Source organism: Sardina pilchardus, chromosome 23 (genome assembly GCF_963854185.1).
Source record: "Sardina pilchardus chromosome 23, fSarPil1.1, whole genome shotgun sequence".
Taxonomy (NCBI): Eukaryota; Metazoa; Chordata; class Actinopteri; order Clupeiformes; family Clupeidae; genus Sardina; species Sardina pilchardus.
The window spans coordinates 5,157,834-5,179,360 of record NC_085016.1 but is presented as its reverse complement, the minus strand read 5'-3'; the positions used below and the strand labels follow the sequence as shown (position 1 = coordinate 5,179,360).

Here is a 21,527-nt window from a genome sequence, read left to right as displayed (position 1 = left end):
TATGCCACACAGATGCACCACCCACCCCATAAATCAATACTCATAGAAGCAGGCTAATTAGGTCAATCATCTTATTGACTTGAGGGAACTCGACTAATTTAAGGCATAACCAATTATATTACATTAAATGTATAATTGGCCTACATTATATTAACCTAAATGTATTTAAATTATACATATGCAACACATGTGCAGGTATTGTAGGCTACTTGCTTTACAGTAATTGACTGAGCCTGTCAATAACCAAGATCATTTGTTTGATCTGTCATCATTTTCACATCAGTTTTAATTGCTTGCAGTTTCATGTTCATGTTCCTCCTTCTCATCTTGGTTTCATTTATGCCATATTACTGACATTGCCCCCCCACACGCGCCAGCGCGCACACACACACACACACCCTCCCATCTCTTCCTGTTTTGTGTCTTGGATCTAGGTCAGGATCCCATAATTTCTTGCTGACAAAACATAATGTTCTGATGACCACAGGCTGAACAGATCTCTTACAAGTTGTAACTTGCATCCCATAAACACTAAAATATTGCAAGGTCAGCCATAGAGGCCACAATGGCCTTGGGGGTCATATGAGCCATGGATAGATATTTTGGTAGCCTAAATCATTACAATTTGAGTCAACAGTGTCCATTTGAATATTTTGCGAGAGTTGCAACACAATTTTAACACAATTTACAAACAGCAGTATTTTGTTTTGAGTTGTTTTATTAAAATACAAGATAAACAGATAAACCATCGAAATCCGATGCAACAACCAACACTGTACACTGTAAAATGCCTCTTGGTCACACACCACAGTCTTTTTTTTTTTTTTTTAGCTTTGATAACGTTTGATACCTGTAAATCTACTTGAGAGGGTTGGAGAATGAACTTGTCTTGTAGAGAGAAAGAGAGAGAATGGAAACATTATACTTGTTTAAGTTAAAGAGATAAAGTACAATCACATCAACAAATCTGACCAGAACGAGTGGAAATATCAATGCAGTGGTCTGTGGCGGCCAGGACATTACTCCATGTGGCCTGCTGTTCTTCGTCAGCCCATTCATATTGAATATTCATCTCTCTGAGCTCTGCTCTGCATTATCTTGGTAACAAACAAGCTTCGGTCGCCGCCTCATGCTCTGAAACCGCTGTCACAATGAGTCTCCACAGCTATAGCCAGGAGAGCATGAAGTTTTCTTATGGGAAGTGTGGGTGGCTTTAATATTCCTGGATAACAGTTGTCCCTGGCAGCATTCCAAGTACTGTATGTGGTTTAGTGACAAACCTGTGTTAAGTTAACTCAGAGTAAGTGGTAAACCTCCTACAAGAGCCCAATGGCATTGTTTTGTTTGGAGAATATACTGTAGCCGTACAGCTCTTCTATTAAGAGGTTTACCACTTACTCTGAGTTAACTTACCGAGGTTTGTCACTACACATTGTACTTGGAATACCCCCCAGAGAAGTGGTCAAATGGGAAGTGTAGGTGGTTTTAATATTCCTGGGTAGCAGTTGTCCCTGGTCCTTCGTTTTGTTGTTGCTGCACCAGGGTCATGAAATACTTCAGCCAATTGTTGCTAAAGCATGCACATTCACATGGGTTCCACTAACTAATGCAATATAACAAAAATAGAGCAATGGAAAAATCATAGCATGTGATGAAGGGAATGTGGAGGGGGTGTCTCAAACCGCCTACTTGTACACGTCAAAAACTTTGTTTAAGTAGGCCTACATAGTATAGTGCAGACAATACTAACCTTCGAAAAGTGGGCACAACGCAAGTACTGTAAGCGCTCAGTGCACACTAGCAGTGTAGGCCTACTGACAGAAGTGTGCGGTTTTGAGACTCAGCCTGTGAGTGTACTGGTTTTCACAGGAACTTCCTTTTTTTGTACTGGAACACAGGAACTTCCTAGCCTGGCTGACGCGACCACATCTCAATGAGACGTAGTCTGCCAACCAAACGTTCATTTTCTCATATTTGAAAAAATGCCCAGATCTGTTCATTGGCCGCCACGGATGTCTATCAAATGCGTCTGTGCATAGCTCACCATCATCTTGCTTTCCCCCTGTTCTGTGATTGGTCCCCTATCTCAGGCAAAAATTAGGGTGGTAGTTTCCAGGCTGCCTTTGCAGTGTGAATGAAATTGCGCGCAAAGCAGCATGGGAACACCCAGGCTAGGAACTTCCTGCATTGAATTTACATGTGACTTCAAAATAATTAAGTACAGCAAGGTAGCTAGGCTGCTTATACAGCGTGCTTAATGTTGTTTGTGCTGTATTATCTGACTTTGTTTGTCTTGATATTTCTGATAAAAACATTCCCGTCCATATTAACATGTGTGTGTAAAGTACACAAAGCTGTAAATGGCGATGAAACTGAAAGATGTGCTGTAAGAAAGTAAGTTTGAGGGCGTTACATGGGGTATACGGAGGTAGAGAAACAATCTGCTTCAACCATAAATTCAACAAATTAATTTGTTCATATTGTCACAGGGCATATATGTAATTCTTAGAGGACCACATTATTGTAGTCCAAGGATTAACCGTACATTGATGTATTATTTATTTGAGGCTACGTATATGCTTCGTTCTGTGCTTGTGGCCGTGCATATTACTGTATGACCGCCATATGGTGGTGCCACTTATTATACAAAGAATAGTCATGGTGCATACTCAACTGTAGTGACGGTACTCTGTCACATGCCCCGAATCCCTACTTCTGCAAATCCACTCGTATGTTGTCTTAGATACATTGTGAAAATGTTTTGCATATCAGTACTGAAATTGGCTTTAGCTGAGACACTTTTAAATTGGACACCAGACTGGGTGAACCCTGCCTGACCTGCCGACGAATTTGGATTTCGCCCGGCAGCTCAGGCTGAAAACTTGCACATCTATCTCCTCTGTTCCCTGCCAGAACCTTTGGCTCAAATCACAAACTAGCTTTTCCAAAAGATGCACCAGATTGTTGGTCTGATTGGTTGAAGGATTATCCAAGCGTACAGAGTCATGATTTGAACGATGCCAATAGAGCTCGACAGCTCTACCGAGCTCTACCGCCCCTCCTCCAAGAGAACACACATAGGTAGTGTGTGTGCTTATGTGAGAGTGCATGTGTGTACCTGTGTGCATGTACTGTATGTGTGAGTGTGTGCGTTTGTGTGTGTGTGTGTCCCTGTGTGTTCGTGTGAGTATCTGTGACTGTGTGTGTCTCTGTGTGTGCATGTTTAATTTCAAGAACTCTGAACATTCAATCACAAGATATAAGGTTGGAGGGACAAATGTTTGCATCCTTCTATTCTAAGAGGACAAAATGTGTAAAATAAAGAAATGTATAGTCATCAACACACATTTAATGCACAGTCAGTTTTTACAAATGATCACGAGGGAAAGTACTTGAGATGATACAAAAGCTGACTAGAGTTAGGAGGAGGCTAGTAAGGCAACGAAACATGTACAGGGTATAACAAAACATTTCATTTCATTTTACCAAATGTTAATTTGTACACAATCACTTTCATTTTATCCAATCCGTAAGCCATTGCTGTTATTTTTTAAATGAATTACCATTTATAAGACTTGGCTGTGCATTACATTTTGCGTTGATGGCAACATATTTATTTTTTTGTTCCTTTTGTCATTGTAGAGTAGATGGATGCAAACATCTTAATCCAACTGTAAGCACAGGCATATCTTGATTGCTGAATTTTGATTGGTTGTTAGTGGCTGGAATTCTTATAGACCTCTGAAGTTGCCATCTTTGCCCATATAAGGAGATCCGGGTGTTAATTAAAGCTAACTACCTATGGCAAGTTGCATTGTAAGTTAGTTCTGGGGTAGCAAAGATCAAAGTACACCGTCTTCACGTACTGAAAATCACAGTATCCACTCACAGGCAGAGGACAAAACTGTGTAGCGCAAAACGTCTGCGTTTCCAATTTCTTCATGCCCGCAAGAGATTAACAGGTGCGATCATTCAAAATCCCCATGTTATTTTCCCATAAAAAAATCTCACGATACCGGATCACCTTATTTGGGCAAAGATGGTAGCCTTTTTGTAGGTGAACTTCCGAGGTCTATTGGACTTATCAGCCCCATGACGCTACAAGCACAGCAAGTTTCATTGGTACAGGTGCATCACAGACCCTGATTTTGTCACTGAAAATAAATCTCTTGTGGAGAAAAAAAAAAAAAAAAAAGACAAAACTCATATGACTGTGCAGGAACAGTGGCCAGGAATAGAGTTTAGTTTTAAAAATTCGTTTAAAATCTTTCACACTCAGAGAGTCCCTGCAACAATCCTTTCTCATTGGCCTGATATTGAACCCAGGTCATCTCTAGACAACGATGCTAGCCATTGTAACACCAACACTGCTTTCGGTGCCTGTTCCCTCAATACTTTCTATAGCCAGTTAGCCAGCTAACAGTGCTATCTCTAAATCTTTAAAAAAGTGACATGGATCACGATGCAGCTGTAGTCTGTAAGTATTATATTATATTAAAGGAATTGTATGTAGGATTATGGCCAAAACTGGTATTGCAATCACTTTCAAAATACTGTAGAGCGGTACACACCGCAGCTGTGGTACTGTAACTAGAGCAGAGCTGAGATATTGAAACACTACTGACTTTGTGATTAGAAGATGGGTGGAGGGTGGTGCATCAGGCCAAAACACAACATGTAAACATCAACATCAGTTGAGGGCTGCAACTTCATACTTCAACATTATTTCTTATATATCTAGTGTCATATCAGGGCCATTTTATGACTAATTGAAAAATATTTCTTACATACGGTTCCTTTAATTATAGGGCACGATGAGCCTGTTCCTTGTAATGGGTTTCAATGGAGAGGAAATACTTGACACCCAGTACGGTTTTGAATTTGTTTCACCGGTACAGATGCTCTAGACGGGACATGTCCACGAGACATTTGGTGATCATTAATCTGGCAATTTAGAGCTAATGACGATAGGCCTTCATCTAGGATTCAGACCAACTTCTTTTTCACAGGAACATTTTAAAACATTTCAGAATATCCCTCATTATGCCATTTTCACTACAATGAGTTTGTTAGGAGGGAAGCTGCATCTCGTGGCAATGGAATGGCGCTGTCCTCACGCCTGTGAATAGCATCCCAGGCTCAAAAAACGATTACAGAGGCAATCCACGTCACAAAAGTAGGACCAGGACAACAGTTACCTGAGAATATCAGAGCGACTGTGCACTTTGAGCGTGCTGTGTGTGTGTGTGTGTGTGTGTGTGAGTGTGGGTTGAAATTAACTGTGCCGTACAAACCAGCCAACATCCATCACTAAAAAAACCCTATTATCTGGCTTTCTTTGCTCTTATACTCACTCGTTATTACTTTTGAATCAGAGCAATCTATTGACGTACCACAGAAACCTGCCTGTGACCGCCTCGCCTGGGGGCCGACGGATGGGTCAAGTTAACACAGGGGGACAAGAGTGAGACTTGATGCTGTTGTGCTTGCTAAACGCGTCATCAAAGTCCAGCTGCTGTCCATTCACAGTGATCTCTATACATCCATGGTAGAAGGCTGTGACTGGCGTAGATGCGATGGGGAGATCTGTAGGGGAAACAGAAGGAGTGAATTCATAGCTGCAAAAGATAACACCTGAGGTGCATTCAAATTCGCAAACATAGGCGAAAGTTTGAAAACATTTGCAAACAGTTTTCCGTTGGCATGCTTGTAAACAGTTAACCGTTAGAGTTTTCGGCAAACATTGGCGAACAATTGCAAACAGTCTGAGGAGGTAGGTCCCTGCGAACATACAGTGGAACTGGACGTGAGTTTGACGAAGGCAACGATGCAATTACTGTTACAATGGAAAGTTAGCACCAAATCGTTGAAATTGAGCCATTCAAAGAAAACATTTTTGCCACGAACGTTTGCCACTGTTTACCAAATTTGATTGCACCTACTATGGAGTCTGTAGTAGTGTGTAGTGTAGTGAACTACTGTTGTAATATGCGCTGAATGCAGTTTGGCATTGTTTTCCTGAAATATTACTAACCAGGAAGTCCTCCGATGTAGGTGTCAACGGGTCCCTGCATGGTCTCGTTTAGGCGGGACAGAGCTTCCAGCAGCAGAGGCTGTGTCATGTAAGACACGTCTGAGGTGGAGGAGTTGGCCAGAATCTGAAGCTCTCTCTCTGACACATTGAACGCCACATCTAGTCGCTCGGGGTAACACAGCATCAGCGTTTGCAGAGTTGCCACAGCAACACCACCCAGGAACAACTGCAAGTCCTACACCACCAACACAATTGAAAGAGAGCATTTCTCCATTAGAATACTGTAACCGAGAGAGAAATGGGTTACATGTTACTTCTCAACTATTAACCAATACATTGATTTTGCTACATATCTTCAGCTATGAGGATAGCACACGGGGGAAGGCTAAACATGGGAATCGTATTTATTTTTCTTCATTCTTCCTTATGATTAAAGCCCAGACTGATTCTGTCTCATTGGGCTATTGGGCACAGCGGTTAATACACAGATGTGGTTTAATACACATTTTTTTCATTTGCATAAAACACCTGTCCTGCAGCTTATACACAATGTTGCCAATACACGGGAAATTACCGTAAAAGTTACGCTATAGCACTTACGGCGTCGTTTGGTCCTCGCGTGACAACAGCAATTGACAGTGGGGTTGTGTTATTGGCAACGAGAGCAAACAGGACCCCTGTGCTTTTGGACGGCCGAATAGTCATCTTTACGCCGACCTTCCAGGACCCTGCCTCGCCTGCACACAGACATGGACATTTTAGCATGAGGAAATACATATAGGCCACATGGCATAGTAAGTACACAATGCTTCATCATGAGTATGTATAAATCGTTATATTAGTGTCAATAATTATGAGTTTTTATGAATGGTTTATAACCCTATATAAATGAGTTTGTTATGCTTTATGAATACTGGGTTCGGAGAAAGTGTTACGACATTATCATAGGACAAGATGTATGCAAAAATGAGTGTATAATGTGCTTGTATGATGAGTGGATAATATTTTATTCATAATAAGCTTATGATTTTTGAAAGGAGGAAGAGAAATATAGTTTAGTTCATACCTAATACCCATCTTCATAATAGTAGGAAGGAACACTGTATTTAACACTACACACATCTTGGAAAGTCTTTAGATCTTCTACACTTTCAGACATTCATTTCCAGCTGGGCTGAGCACTGAACGTTTGTGTGAGAGAAAGTGAAGTGCTTCAGGTCAAAGTAGCTGCGCCTACGAATGGCTGGGCCACCTGCACCGCACACCGGCGACCCGGGTTCGATTCCCGCCGCGTGCTCCTTTCCGGATCCCAACCCAATTCTCTCTCCCACTCAATTCCTGTCTCTCTCTACTATCCTATCCAATTAAAGGCAAAAAAGCCCCCCCCCAAAAAAAAACATATACTGTAATTTCCCGACTATTAGCCGCGGCTTATTGATTGATTCTACAAAATTTCATCAGCTATGAGGTTAATACAGGGGGGCAGTTAATATGGTGTTGTTTCTTTTAACTTGCATAAAACACTGTCCTGCGGCTTATACACAATGCAGCTTATATGCGGGAAATTACTGTATAAAACAAGGTAGCTGTGTGTGGGCGATGCTCACTGTAGTCTATGTTGAAACGGGCGGCTCCAGCCCCGGAGAAGAAGGACCCCGGCTCCACGTGCACAAAGCAGTGCTTGCTCTCCTTCCCCTGGATCACCTCCTTCACCCCCGACGCCCCCTGGTTCATCAAATTCCATCCCCGAATACAACCGTCTAGCCGTGGATTAATCTGAAGAATAAAACAAACACAGAATCAAACAGGATAGGACAACAACCCTGAGCACAGGCCATGTTTGGATACCAGGCACTGGTGATACGCAGGAATATCAGACTTCAAAAAGTTAAGATCATCAACGCACATACTGGTATAATATTACAGATTGTTTAGCTAGAGCGAACAACGCATTTCGGCGCCAGATTCCTCAGGTTTGTGCTCTAGTCCGCTCTAAATAAACACTCCGTAATGTTATATCAGAGTGTCATGATAATCCTTCCTTATTACTGTAATACAGAATCAAACATCTTTCACTTTTTCAGTACATACTGTAGACACAAATTTAAATATAACGTGTATAGACTTATATGTAAAGTGAAGTGTACTGACTTTTGTATAATGTAAAGTGGACAGACTTTTGCGTAATATAAAGTGTACAGACTTTTTTCGACATGCATGGCATTTGTATAGATAAAGACAGCGGACTAACAGAGAGAATATGTGAGATAAGACCACATAGTTGCACCCTCCCCCTCACCCTGAAGAAAACATTTCCTGCTGGATAGATGAGTGGCAGTTAGAGTATGGAGAAAATGAAAATACTGAGTGCTCTTGTTGTAAACATTGGTAAACTCCACTTGAGCCAGGTGCTCTTGAAATTAAAAAAAAAAAAAAAACGATGTTTTTAACAAAAAACAAAATGTGGTAGCCACTGTGGCCTCCTTCAAGCAACTCTCACACTGAGCCAAGGAATAAGTTTAAGTTAAGTTACGTTAAAAGCCCTTTATCAAAGATGGGGCAAGACAAAAGACGGCAACCGGTTTCAACCCACACCGGGTCTTCGTCAGAGCGTAAAACAGGGTTAACAGCAGTTACAGTGTGTTTCTGTTACGCGCTGCATTCCGCAGATGTATTTACCGGTTTGATTACGCTGTCCGTACGGTTTGGCAGGCCGGCTATGTAAACTTTGGTCTCCAGTTTCCCGTTGACCGACGTGAAGAGACTCTCCGGGCTGGTGATGCTCATCACAGCCTCTTTACTGATCTTCACACTGATGCTGTTCTCCAGCTCGTCCACCGATATCTACACACACAAAATACACATATTTTTTAAAAAAATATACAGTACATAATATTTTAGGGCCATTTTGCCTTTATTACTATAGGACAGTGAGGAGGTAGACAGGAAATAAGTGGCAGAGAGAGATGGGGTGGGATCGGGACATGACCGCAGGCCGGATTCGAACCTGGGTCCCCGTGGGCACTTCGTCTTGTATATGGTACGAGTGCTGTAGCCTGCTGCGCCACAGCACCCCACACACAAAAACAATAAACTAGATCAGCTTGTTTTGATGCAATAGTGCACACGCACAAACACACACACACACACACTCACACTCACACATAAATGCACACACACTCATGCACACACACACATGCTTTTATCTGCTTACTGTTTTGTAAAGCACATTGAATGACCTCTGAGTATGAAATGCGCTATATAAATAAACTTGACTTGACTTGACACCCACACACACATACACACACACACTCCCACATAAACACACTCACACACACGCTCACCACATGCCATTCTCCATCATTGATGGCCTTTCCACCGCTGGTGACCTTCAGGGAGTGCTGGTTCTTGAACTGGACCTCGATGCGGCCACCTCTGAGCCCCAGCATGAACCACGAGTCCTGCGACGACTCTGCATACAGCACCACCCCCTCGGGGTCGAAGGTGCGGAAGTCAAACTCCGCAGCAAACCTGAAAAGGAAAGAAACAATACAGTAATTTCCCGCATATAAGCCGCATTGTGTATAAGCCGCAGTTTCTTTTATGCAAGTTAAAAGAAACAAAACCATATTAATACCATATTAACTGGCCCCCTGTATTAACCTCATAGCTGAAGAAATTTAGCAAAATCAATGTGTAAGCTGCGGCTAATAGTCGGGAAATTACGGGTACTTCATTCAACTGGTCACTCTTAAAGCTGGCGCCCACCGGACGCCACGTTCAGCGGTGTGGGCTTGACGCGCAGTTTTCTTACCCCATGCGGCTGCCGCGCGGCAGACGTTTCTAGTGGGCTTTGCTCCGTTAAAAATAATGGAGTTCTAAAGTTTTCTCTTGTCACGCCCCGCCGCGTACGTGTCCTGTGGGCGCCGGCTTTTACTCTGTGTTCACTCATTCATACACATACAGTTTTTTTCAGTCTGCTAAACTGGAAAGAAAACTAGGCCTACACATAGAAGTGCATAATAGCCCTAGAAATCAAGCATTCACAAAATTGTAGCAAAGAAAGTCTGCACGATACAAAGAACAAGTCATTCCTGAGGTAAAAATTGTTGGCCTCAACAGTGATACTTGTAGCTCCTATACGGTAATGCCAGGGTCACTTTGACCTCAACATTGATACAACATTGTAGTTCCTATACGGTAATGCCAGGGTCACTTTGGCCTCAACATTGATACTTGTAGCTCCTATACGGTAATGCCAGGGTCACTTAGTCCAGTCTTCACTCACTTGGTGTTCTCTGGGAGTCGGAAGCGCAGATAAATGACGGGCAGCCCAGCGAACTGCTCGCCAAGGTAAAGCATCTCGGAGTGCCTGTCGTCCTGGAGCTGCACACACTCGGGGATCTCGGCGCAAGTCCAGCCGTCGGACTCCAGGTGAAGACCCTTGCGGCCATCGCACAAACATGAGTAGCTGCCCACCGTGTTTACACACTCACCCTGACACACACTCTGTTCACACTCATCCACATCTGTATCGACAAAAGTATCAACACACACACATTTAAAAAGGCATGCATGCAAACATTTTTTTTCATAATGATTCATGATGTGTGACTTTTATGTTGATCCATGCAGAAAGTATAAAAAGGTTAAATAAATATAACATTATGCAATTTTGGGTGTGCTTAATTGTGTACAAGTTCTGATAATCAAACAGGCTGCAGATGATTGGGAGGCAAGCGGCTAAACTGCATAGGTACCCTAAGTGCTTCCATCTTTTCTTATTACTGTGCATCTTCTTCTTTCCTCTGCTTGCTTGCATGTTTTTCCGATGTTCTTACATTTCCTAAATGTTTATTTTCACTAAAAGTTCAAGTGTCAAGTAGCATGACAGAACATATTGATTCTAGACCAGGTTCATTAGTGATTGACAAAATCAATGTCCTTGAATTCCCCCTTGGGGATCAATAAAGTCTCTATCTATCTATCTATCTGAAGGCTTCACTGTACATTACCCACCAGAAATATTGGAAACAAAAATACAATTACTGGTGCAGCTAGCAATACAGCATCCTCCATCTAAACCCCTATGCTTAGCACACCACCATTCAGAGACACTGGCACATAGCAGAGGTGGAAAAGTCCAGCTTCAGAAAGGAAAACTCCCAAGAATTGGAGATACATATAGGAAGAAACCTCGGACAGATCCACGACTCAAGGGCCCAACCCATCTGCCTAGGGTCAGTTACAGTACATTACGGTCATTTTTAGTATCAGAAAGTTCCAATAGTAAGTAAAGTAAGTAAGTAAAGTAACGTTTATTTGTATAACGCATTTTAACGTGCACAAGTGCAACCCAAAGCGCTTCACACACAAGACTGATACATAAGACAGTGTGTAATTTCTATGTTGCTCTCTTCCTGACTCACCCTGGCACTCGTGTGCAGTGAAGTTGTACTTGAAGCCAGAGGGACATCTGCACTCATACATGCCCGGCGTGTTTACGCAGTGGGCGGGCTCCGCACAGGCACTTTCATAAAGCACACATTCATTAACATCTGCAGAGAGAGGAGACATACAGATACAGAAGAATGGGTCAATTGCAATGACAATACGCAATTAAAGCCTACGTTACACTGAGAGACTTTGGCAAGATTTGGGAAAGATTCTTGAAAGATTGTGGTCTTTTAAGTAAAGCTTGAATGAGGGGCATACTGTAAGTTAAAAGACTACAATCTTTCAAGAATCTTTCCCAAATCATGTCAAAGTCTGTCAGTGTAAGGTAGGTAGGCTTAGGCAATATGGCACGAGTAACAGTTGGGATGGTAAGGATTCACCCGGAGCGGAGGCTAAATGCCACGGGTTACCTGCTCCCAAATTGAGCGTCAGCGTCAGTTCTGGCAGGCAAGTAGTCAAGACGCTGCTAACCGCTGTGGGCGTCAGCACGTCAGCTGGTCAACTCCCCTCGCTTCTAAATGGCTAGATCCAAATAGGGCGCCTTATTTAAAGCTGCTTAGTTGTTCCTAACGGCTTGCTGCTCGCTTTATGCAACCCACCTCCTCCCCTGCTCCACCCTGTCGTGTATAACATGGCATAGGCTTTATGTCATAGTTGCCGCTCTGTTCATATGGGGGAATAGTTTAGCTCGCTCAGTCTTAAACTTTGTGAGCGCCCCCTAATACTGCTGCTGTCCCCAGACTCTCTGCTCTTTCATGGTGCTCATGAAAGGTCTGGGTACTCCTCTGAACAGAGCCATACCGCCAAATTTCATTCGTAGTATATTGATTTAAATTGCCTAAGATATTTATTGTCTGTGTTGTTCTTGACGTATGGACCTGACAGAATTGTGTTATCTTAATTCAATGATCAAGATGTGTATTCCCAACCACCCACTGAAGTCTATTGATGAACATCTGTTGTCGACCAGTCATAAACACTGGGCCAAATTCAAGACTCTTTTCCTCACTGGCCCGTTGTTGGTAGAATGAGTTGCCCAGTGCTCTCCGTTGCTGTGATAGTTTTGGAACTTTCAAGAAGGGTGCAAAAGCATATCTGTTCAACATGCACTTAGTTTAATAAAATGTTCACATCACATCGGAGTGATTAACTAGGGACAAACAGTCCAAGTGTGGATGTCCTGAGATATCCTCTTATCCAATCATAAATTAATAAATAGTTTGACCAGGCCTAACTGTTATATAACCACACACAACAAGACATGGATATTAGTAAATAAGTGCACCAATGATGTTTTTAGTGGATAGTGAAAACAGCTTGTTTATACTAACAAAAGTGGATGACTGGAAAGTATCAGGCCATTGAGAGGTTTCTCAAACAAAGTTGCGTAACACTACAAAGTTCAGCTAAGTCAACAAAAGCCTGAGTCCCTTGTACAAGTACAACACAATGTCCACAAAATCTATGTCTATGCATTACTAGTATGCCTTTATGAATTAACTGATACCAATGTCTCAGGTCCTCTTAGTCTGGTGCATTTGTGTTTGTGTGCTGTCATGTGCTGTTTTTGTCCTTGTCAACTGCTGACTAAAAACTTTAAATGAGTTGTTTTGGTCCTACAAACAGCATTCCAGCCGCAGATGTTCCACCTCTGAACCCTCTATCAGATTACTCTTCTTAGTGGGAGCGAAACCAGCTGGGCATCGCGCCAAGATACACGCACAAGCATGCACACATGTACACATACACCCCCAAACATCCCCCGTATTAATCTTCCCAACAGGGAACAGTTTATGATAACCATCAGATGTTCATGTCTTTCAACTCATTCCTTGAACAAACAACATGTTATGTTCTCAAAAGTGAACCCTTATAAAAAAAAAAACCTCCCCGATTTAAAGAAGCTTAATTTCAAATAACAAGATGAAAAGCACATACTGTTTTGACGGTGTTTGAAATAGGCCTATGATATAAATATAACTTAGATGCACACACGGGGCTCCACATCTAAACAAGCAGTGAATCTCTGAGCCAAAAAGATGCCCAGTGACCTTCCCATTCGGACTTTGACATTGGGGATTGACAGAGACAACAAAAGACCCTGATTTTTCCAACACGTCATATGAAAGAGGCATTTTCTACCATAAAGTCAATCCATGTCAACATTTCTTTGAGGGAACGGCCAATTTGTACAAGATAAGAAATATGGTCTCAACAGAAACAGATGAATACAGAAATGTAAGTTTCTCCAACTAAAATATCGATATGTCAGTCTATCCATGTCATCACTAAAGCATCGATTCCCAACCTTGGGGTCAGAAGTCCATGTGGAGATGCCTGAAATTCAAATGGGGTCGACTGAGTCACTCTGTATCTTACAATTGACCAGTAAACCCTATGATATCCAAGTTCAGTAACTGATCCTGGGGGTCATCCCTATGTTCCCCGGGTCCTATGTTCCCCGGTTTTCCCAAAAAGGGTCCAATGTTCCCAGGTCACAATACATACCGGGGAGCATAGAACCCTTTATGGGAAAAGTGGGGAACATAGGACCCTTTTTAAAACTGAAGAAAAAAAGGGTCCCCCAGACCCATACAAAGTGGGGAACATAGGACCCTATGATATCCAAGTTCAGTAACTGATCTTGATAACTGATAACTGATAGCCAGTACTCAGCGGCTACAAATGCACATCCAAAGGCTATGACTGTATGAACCAACAATCTGGATTTGAGCTTGCACTGTGAGATGTGGAGACAGTCCAGTTTCAGCCAGAGGCACAATGACTTTAAACTGGAACACACCTTTTAGCTATGGGCTAACCATAGGCTAACTGGTTTAACCCACTTCCAGAGAGTTATGCTATAAGCTAAGCTAAGCTAAAAACATCAGGTTAGGTTATTGCACACACAGAGAGGGCAAAATATGTATCTTCTTAACTATCTCTGGGGAAGACAGCAAATCAGCTAATTTACAAAAATAAAAGCTGGCTTGTTCCTTTAAATATGACTTTCACATGAAAAACACACAAACAAATTCAGACAGAGATGTCTTACCAAATGCTACAGAGCTGAATATGCTTACTCACCTGTACAGATTACGTTGTCTCTGGTGAAATAACCTTCCTCACACATACAACGATAGCTGCCAGGGAAGTTAAAACACTTCTGATTGCATCCCGCTGGGAAATCTGGGTCATTGCATTCATCGATGTCTACAGATGAATAAAGAAATGCACTTCTTTTAAAAAATAAAAAAATTTAAACAGTGAATGATAATTCAATAGCCTAAATATTGACTTGCTTGTCCATTTCACCCAAAAACAGTGGTGCTGGTGTCAAGGACCTTGTGACCCGGCTCAGTGGTTCTCAATCGTGAGGTGTGAGGCGGTGTTTAGAGCAACCCAGTGCATGTTTGTGCAGGCTTATGAAATGGCCAGAGGGCCATTTTAATCAAAACACATTCAGATAGTAATAAAGGTATTAACTAGCCCAAAAAGCTATTTATAGGCCTAGATCTATAAGGCAGATCAGTCTATAACATGTGAGCATATGCCCATTGATGTGGACTCAGTCAATAAACACTCCGTATACAAAGAATTTGGGCCTAAGAATGAACACCCTGAATGAAAGCCTGTATTGTATACTTATATGCTTAAATTATGTGTGTGACACTTCATAGAAACATGTTTTTCTCCCTAGCTTTTAGTACCCTTTAATCTCCCCTATGGTTTCATTTCATCCTTTGCTTATTTTATTTCATTATCAACACTACACACACACACACACACACATTTGTGTGTTTTTACTACCACTGCTATTACTATTTTATAAACTCTTTATTTTATTTCTTATGAAAACATTTTGTATTCAATATTGTTTTTTTTTTTTTTTATATTTAATAATTTCTAAAGCACTTTGGGTCAACCCTGTTACGTGAAATGTGCTATCTAAATAAACTGACTTGACTTGACAGTTGGTATGCCTTGGCACTTTGGTTTGACCTTCAGTGTGCCATAGCTCATCACCTCACCTCACTAAGGGCATACGCACGCTATGCCAACCGTGCCATGCCCGAGTCTGCTTGACCCTAGAGTCCACTTCTTGTGACTAGTGTGATCGCTTCATTCCAGAGATTCAGAGAGGGCCCATGAGTAACAAGGGCGAGGAAAAACTCCCTAAAATTCGAGATACATATAGGAAGAAACCTCGGACAGGTCCACGACTCAAGGGCCCAACCCATCTGTCTAGGGTCAGTTACAGTACTGGGATACATTAAGTGCACTAATCTTTACAGTGTAGTAGGATAACTGAGGTAAATAACTAATGAACATACATTTTATGAACAGATGAGTGTCTTATTTTCTAATGCAAATATACTCACCATCCTCACAGCGAGGGCCCTTCCAACCAGGTTTACACACACATGTGAAGGACGCCTGTCCATCTACGCATCGCTCTGAACCGTCCTTATAACATGGCATCGGCAAGCACTGGTCACTTATCTCTGCCCAAACACAAGCACACATTCCACACCGACACAACCACGCAGACGTAAAAAACAAGTTCAAATGTACACACCAAGGAGAACAGAGAGACAGGACTGCACGATTTGGGGAAAATATCTACCCATAATTTCCTGATTATTAACCGCGGCTCATACATTGATTTTGCTAAATTTCTTCAGCTATGAGGTTGATACAGGGGGGCAGTTAATATGGTGTTAATATGGTTTTGTTTCTTTTAAATTGCATAAAACACTGTCCTGCGTCTTATACACAATGCGGCTTATATGCGGGAAATTACTGTAATTGCAATTTGCATTGCGATGAATTGTTTTTACCCTGACTAAAGCCTCACAATAATATGTGTCCTTGAGCCCTAACTAAAGCCTCATGTTATGTTGTCATTGAGCAGCACATAAAATGACTTCAAACCTACACACACCCAATCACCATGGAGGACGCACCTTTTACACAAGTCCGAAGATCTTGCGGGATGTTGGGGTTGAAGTCCTGTGTGGTGATGCCCACTCTGTGCGATCCAAGACACACTGCAACGCAGAGTCTGACAGAATTAGTGACTCCACTAAACGACTGAACACTAGAGAGTTCAAATAAAACACGTCACTCATGACTGCCCTACCATCGCCATCACCATCCCTATGACTGCTCTACCATCGCCTGCTGTGGTTCCCTGCCCGGATTCCTGGCCCACGCATCCTAGCGACCCATTACTTTCCGACATTACTAATGGACAATTTATTCCCTATACTGGACTATTTGAACTTTCTGATACTACAAATGACTGTACTCTAATGTAACTGACCATAGGCAGATGGGTTGGGCCCTTGAGTCGTGGATCTGTCCGAGGTTTCTTCCTATAATGTATCTCGAATTCTAGGGAGTTTTTCCTTGCCCCTGTTACTCATGGGCCCTCTTTGAATGTTTAACTCTCTGTGAAGCGCCATGAGACGTGTAATAAAAGAGAAATTAAATTGAAATTGAAATTGAAATTGAAATTGAAATTGAAATTGAAATTGTCATTGTGTGACAACAAGAAAGCTGTCGAATGTTGGGCTGTGGTAGCGTAGTGGTTCCGGAGCTGGCCTAGCATGTACTGTAGACGCCAGATGCCAGTAGTGGGTTCAATTCCCAGCTTCCACCATTATGTCCTTGAGCAAGGCACTTAACCCTGAGTTGCTCCGGGATCAATGGCTCTTGCAGTATAATTGACATATGAAAGTCACTTTGGATAAAAGCATAATGCTGAATGAGTGAATGTCAAAGATGTGAAAGCACAATTGACACTGCCTCAAGGTGTTGTGTACACAATCCAAGGTCTGTACCCTGTCTTGAGGCAAGGAAAAAAGTAAAGTAATGCAACACAGTGAGCTTGTATCACAATTTCTCCTCTATTAACCAAGGTTTATCCACTGATTTTGCAACAGTTCTTCAGCTATAATGTTAATGCACGGGGATGGGCTATACGTAGGAATCCTCATCCTCATTCTTCTTCTGCATTGGGCCACTTGTGGTTTCATACCTCGCTCGATATCTTGACGCCAGTTAACACCTGCAATTCCCTGGTGCAGTCAATACATGTGATTTTTTTTTCATTTGCATAAAGCTGTAATGTGGTTTACACGCAATGTGTCATATATGCAGGGAATTACTGCCGGGAATTACTGTAAGAGTATGGAGCTGTGATGTAGGGATCCAGAAATCTGGGAATGATGGTGTCTAATAGTATAATTAAAACAATTATGTGGGGCCTCTGTGGCCTAGTGGTTAGGGGTATAGGTGGGGGAGTGATGAGTGATTAAACAGTGCAGTACTCTTCCACATCTACGGATGAGGTTCCCTCCAGCAGAGGCAACTCTTGGTACAGGTCATGGTTATCTCTCACTTTGACTGTTACGCTCCCTCTAGCGAACCTACTGTACAGTTAAACTCTTACAGATGACCCAAAAGGCAGTAGCGTGTTTGGGCTTCAATCAACCCAAAAGGGCACCTGTTAGCCCACTGTACTCAACTGGAAGGGAACCGGAGTAAAAGCATCCCTCTCAAAATTCAATAATCTCGTAAAGCCAACCATTGCGATCTGATACCAAAATGGCAAAGAGTTACAGTTAAAACTAACAATTACAGCTGAGGAAAATTGTAGACTTACCAATATACTTTGGATAGAAGTACTCCTACAAAAAAACAAACAAGAAAAAAAGTTAGAAGAAAAAATACTTATTTTGAACCTCAACTCATTGTTCTAAAACAATTTTGCAATTCAGGGTTACTAGTTACTTGTAGTAGAGCATGATAACGGCGCTGGGAGAAGAGATTTAGACCAATGCGTGCTTTATTGGAAATTACTCTCTAAAAAGATACTTTATCGGAAATGACTATCTCTGAAAAAGATACTTTGGTGATGCATTGTGTCAAAGGCCAAGTTCAGTGAGATAAAAAGATGAGAGGAGAGAACAGAAGTTCTTTTTTGCTACTTTCGTTTTTTCCAGTGTCCCATTGTCATTGTGTGGTGTTTTTTTCCATGGTAACATTGCATCATGCATCATGGCCTTGTGTTTGCCATGGAAATGGGAAGAGTTCTAGACTTAACAACCACACCGCAAACTTCAAGATAACTGTGCAGAAGCGTGGGCTGAAATGGAACAAGCAAAGCAAGCTTGTCCATAGTAACCATATAGCCCGACAATGTGGCCCAACCAACACATGTACCGTTTTTTTGTTGTTTTTTTTCCCCATACACTGCCTGACTGTGTGTGCTGCGATGACAGGGCACAAGGTGAAATGGGCCTATACTGTAGCTCACTTGCACTAACTGAGTCAGATTGGGCACACTTGACTTGCACTAAAGTTCTGCGTCAGATTGGGCACAATTGCAGCAACTGCATTAGATTGGGTTTAAGGACACCTGCAGAAAGACTGATGTTTTGATACAGATGTTTTGATTCATAAGCATCATTTAGATGTTGAGGTTTATAGCTTGCATATAGCATATCGTTATTTTTCAATACCGGAGTGCTTGAATTTCGTAAATTGTCAGGTCATTTTCTTTATGGAATTTCAATTTCTGGACCTGCAAATGAAGCACTTACCAGTTCTTCTGTGGAACAAGGAAATACTGGCAGGAACAAGCGTACGAGCATCAAGCATACAGTACATACACCATAAAAACATGGCTACAGACGAAAAGTCAGATTTCGGAAGCGAGTTGGAGGGTGTGTGTGTGTGTGTTGGGGGGGGGGGGGGGTTGGATGGGTTTCCCCACAACACAAGGGAGGGTGACTCACGGTTTCAGGATAGTTCTCAAAAATCTCTCTGGCTTCCTCTTTGTTGCAGAGCTCCTCGATGCACTCCCTCTCCAAGTTACCCTTCTTGCTCTCCTCGAAGAGGGTGTTCGCTCGCCGCTGCCGCAGCAGAAACTGGGAAGCTCTACTCTGTGTCAAGACTAGAGACATACAGTACATTCACATTTAAATATGACAGGCTTAATCATATTGCAAGATAATACAATAAGAACAACCTGCATGTGGATATGCCCCTACTGTACATGTTATCTATCATAGATTCAGTATACAGTATACTGTGGCAGTGTGTGTGTGTGTGTGTGTGTGTGTGTGTGTGTGTGCGTGCGTGCGTGTGTGTGCGTGTGTGTGACAGAGAGAGAGAGAGAACTAGAAAGTGAGAGAGTGCAGTGAGTGAAAGTGGCAGATTTGAGTGTCAATAGCTGTTGCACAAGTAAGGCTGTGGGCTAAAACTATTGGCAATAGGCTATGCAAACAAACTCGGCCTATATTCACTTTTGTAGCCTACCCAATTCAATTTTTAGCTATAGCCAACATCCACTGTATTCAGAGCAATCAGCTATGGCACGTTTTATGTCATTGAATTTTATACCTCGATTTGGCCTTGCGACCTAGATTAAAATAACAGAATGGACTACAAGTTTAACCGGGTTATGACAGAATGCATGTGGTCTGCTCGTGACTGGAACCTCACTTGCTAGGTCGAACCCAGGCCAACCCCAGATGTCTCGCTTTGTACAGTTATGGCGTCTCATTTTATCACCTAAGTATCTCGATTTAACCCGATTATACGCATCCACCGTGAGAGCCAGTTGTTTTTACGTAGGGATTAACGTCCCCACGTGTTGGCTCAAGGCTATTTAAAGCGAGCACATAACTATAGACATTGCAATTCTCTCGCCAGACCTCATATAACCGGGCAGGCAGTCACTACATCAGTGTAAATGACAAAGTTACTTAGGAGACTTTGTAACTTACTCACATCTGAATTCCCTTGGGTTATATTTTCGCAATTTCAAAGGGTTAAGTACTAATAGCTCGCTTATTTAACACGCAATGAAGAGACGTTTCGAAATTTTGCGCAATAACGCACAGAACGTAGCCTACATCGTGATCGTTTCATTTTATTTCAGCAGCCTGTATAGGCCCACATGTAGCCTACGATGGAAAATAAATCAGGGCTTTGGAGTTTAAAACTACAGACGGACTTCCCGGACTCAGTTTGCACAAAAGGTCGGGATGTGAGCTCTGTGTAGAGGTACTTACATCGCTGGGCATCGCAGAATACTGCGAGAAGTACGAGGCATGCTGCAGACTCCCCTAGGGCTGTTTTTTTCCTCCACATACTCAAGTCGTTCAAGTTGAAGTAGGTCTTGGGGCTGCTGCCTCTCCTGCTGCTAGTCTCAGCTCTGTTATAAAAGTTTATTCCTCCGGAAAATGTCTCCGTTTGGGCGAATGGAGTAGGGGGAGCGACAGGGAACGCAGCAAGCCAGAGCAAGTCAACAATGGGAGCGCTTACACGCACACACTACCTAACAGAACTGCATCACGCAGTGAACACATAGGCTAGTAGGCTATTATGCGACGACTGTAATTCGAAAGTTTGAACTGGAAGTTATTATTCACAATAACAACATTTCAAAGGCACACGGGGACGCAGTTGGGAAATCCTTCCCAAGTTTTTGAACGTTGTCCGTCATTTCCAAAGCGCTCATGATTCACAAAACTGAATCCCAATTGATGTGAATCATAAGTCATACAAATCAAGCCCCCATGCCCTGCAGAATGGCCTACTGTGCCGTGCAGGAATTAGGCTATTGCCAACGTCATCAGCATTCTGCATTTGTTTTGTTGTCCACTAATGGCGTTTGTTGACACTGTAATTGAAGATGAAAAGGAATATGCGGGGGTGTCGAGGTGTCCCCCCGGGGGTGCGCTGGAAGAGGGCAGTTCACTTCATCAGCGGAGGACCCATATTTGGTCATATTCCTGTCAGTTCTCACTATTATCCTTTAACCTTTCTTCCATGTGCCTAACTTAAAGCGGTAGCCTACTGCGTCGGTTAATGCAGTAAATTATAATGCTTTGTTTCATACATTTTGATAGCACTATCAACGTTGTTTTGATGGTTTGTGGTTTAAAAAAAAAAAAAAAAAAAAAAAAAAAAACATTTACTGTCATTCCCTCTCTGGCAAACCACTGGCCTTTGTAATTTT

The 21,527-nt window shown here is 42.3% G+C and overlaps 1 protein-coding gene across 1 annotated transcript; it reads right to left on the bottom strand.

Annotated features, from left to right (window-relative positions):
- Nucleotides 1-3,329: 3,329 nt before the first annotated feature.
- On the bottom strand, nt 3,330-21,174 carry pros1 (protein S). The gene is made up of 14 exons (XM_062528381.1): nt 20,578-21,174; nt 19,297-19,454; nt 18,162-18,186; nt 16,459-16,542; nt 15,874-15,996; nt 14,579-14,704; nt 11,464-11,592; nt 10,323-10,563; nt 9,379-9,565; nt 8,714-8,878; nt 7,642-7,810; nt 6,635-6,771; nt 6,035-6,269; nt 3,330-5,586 (listed from the first exon to the last, which is right to left on the bottom strand). Exons 1-14 carry the CDS (start codon nt 20,654-20,656, stop codon nt 5,441-5,443), a joined length of 2,004 nt encoding a protein of 667 aa, XP_062384365.1. The 5' UTR covers nt 20,657-21,174; the 3' UTR covers nt 3,330-5,440.
- Nucleotides 21,175-21,527: the final 353 nt, after the last annotated feature.

What these genes read in the sequence shown, in the direction of transcription:
- pros1 (XM_062528381.1), bottom strand. Translation starts at nt 20,656, where the DNA reads ATGTGGAGGAAAAAAACAGCCCTAGGGGAGTCTGCAGCATGCCTCGTA. An exon ending in ATGATGGAGAATGGCATGTG is followed by an intron (nt 8,879 to 9,378) that starts GTGAGCGTGTGT and finishes TTGTGTGTGTAG; the next exon opens with ATATCGGTGGACGAGCTGGA. An exon ending in CTACATCGGAGGACTTCCTG is followed by an intron (nt 5,587 to 6,034) that starts GTTAGTAATATT and finishes TTTCCCCTACAG; the next exon opens with ATCTCCCCATCGCATCTACG.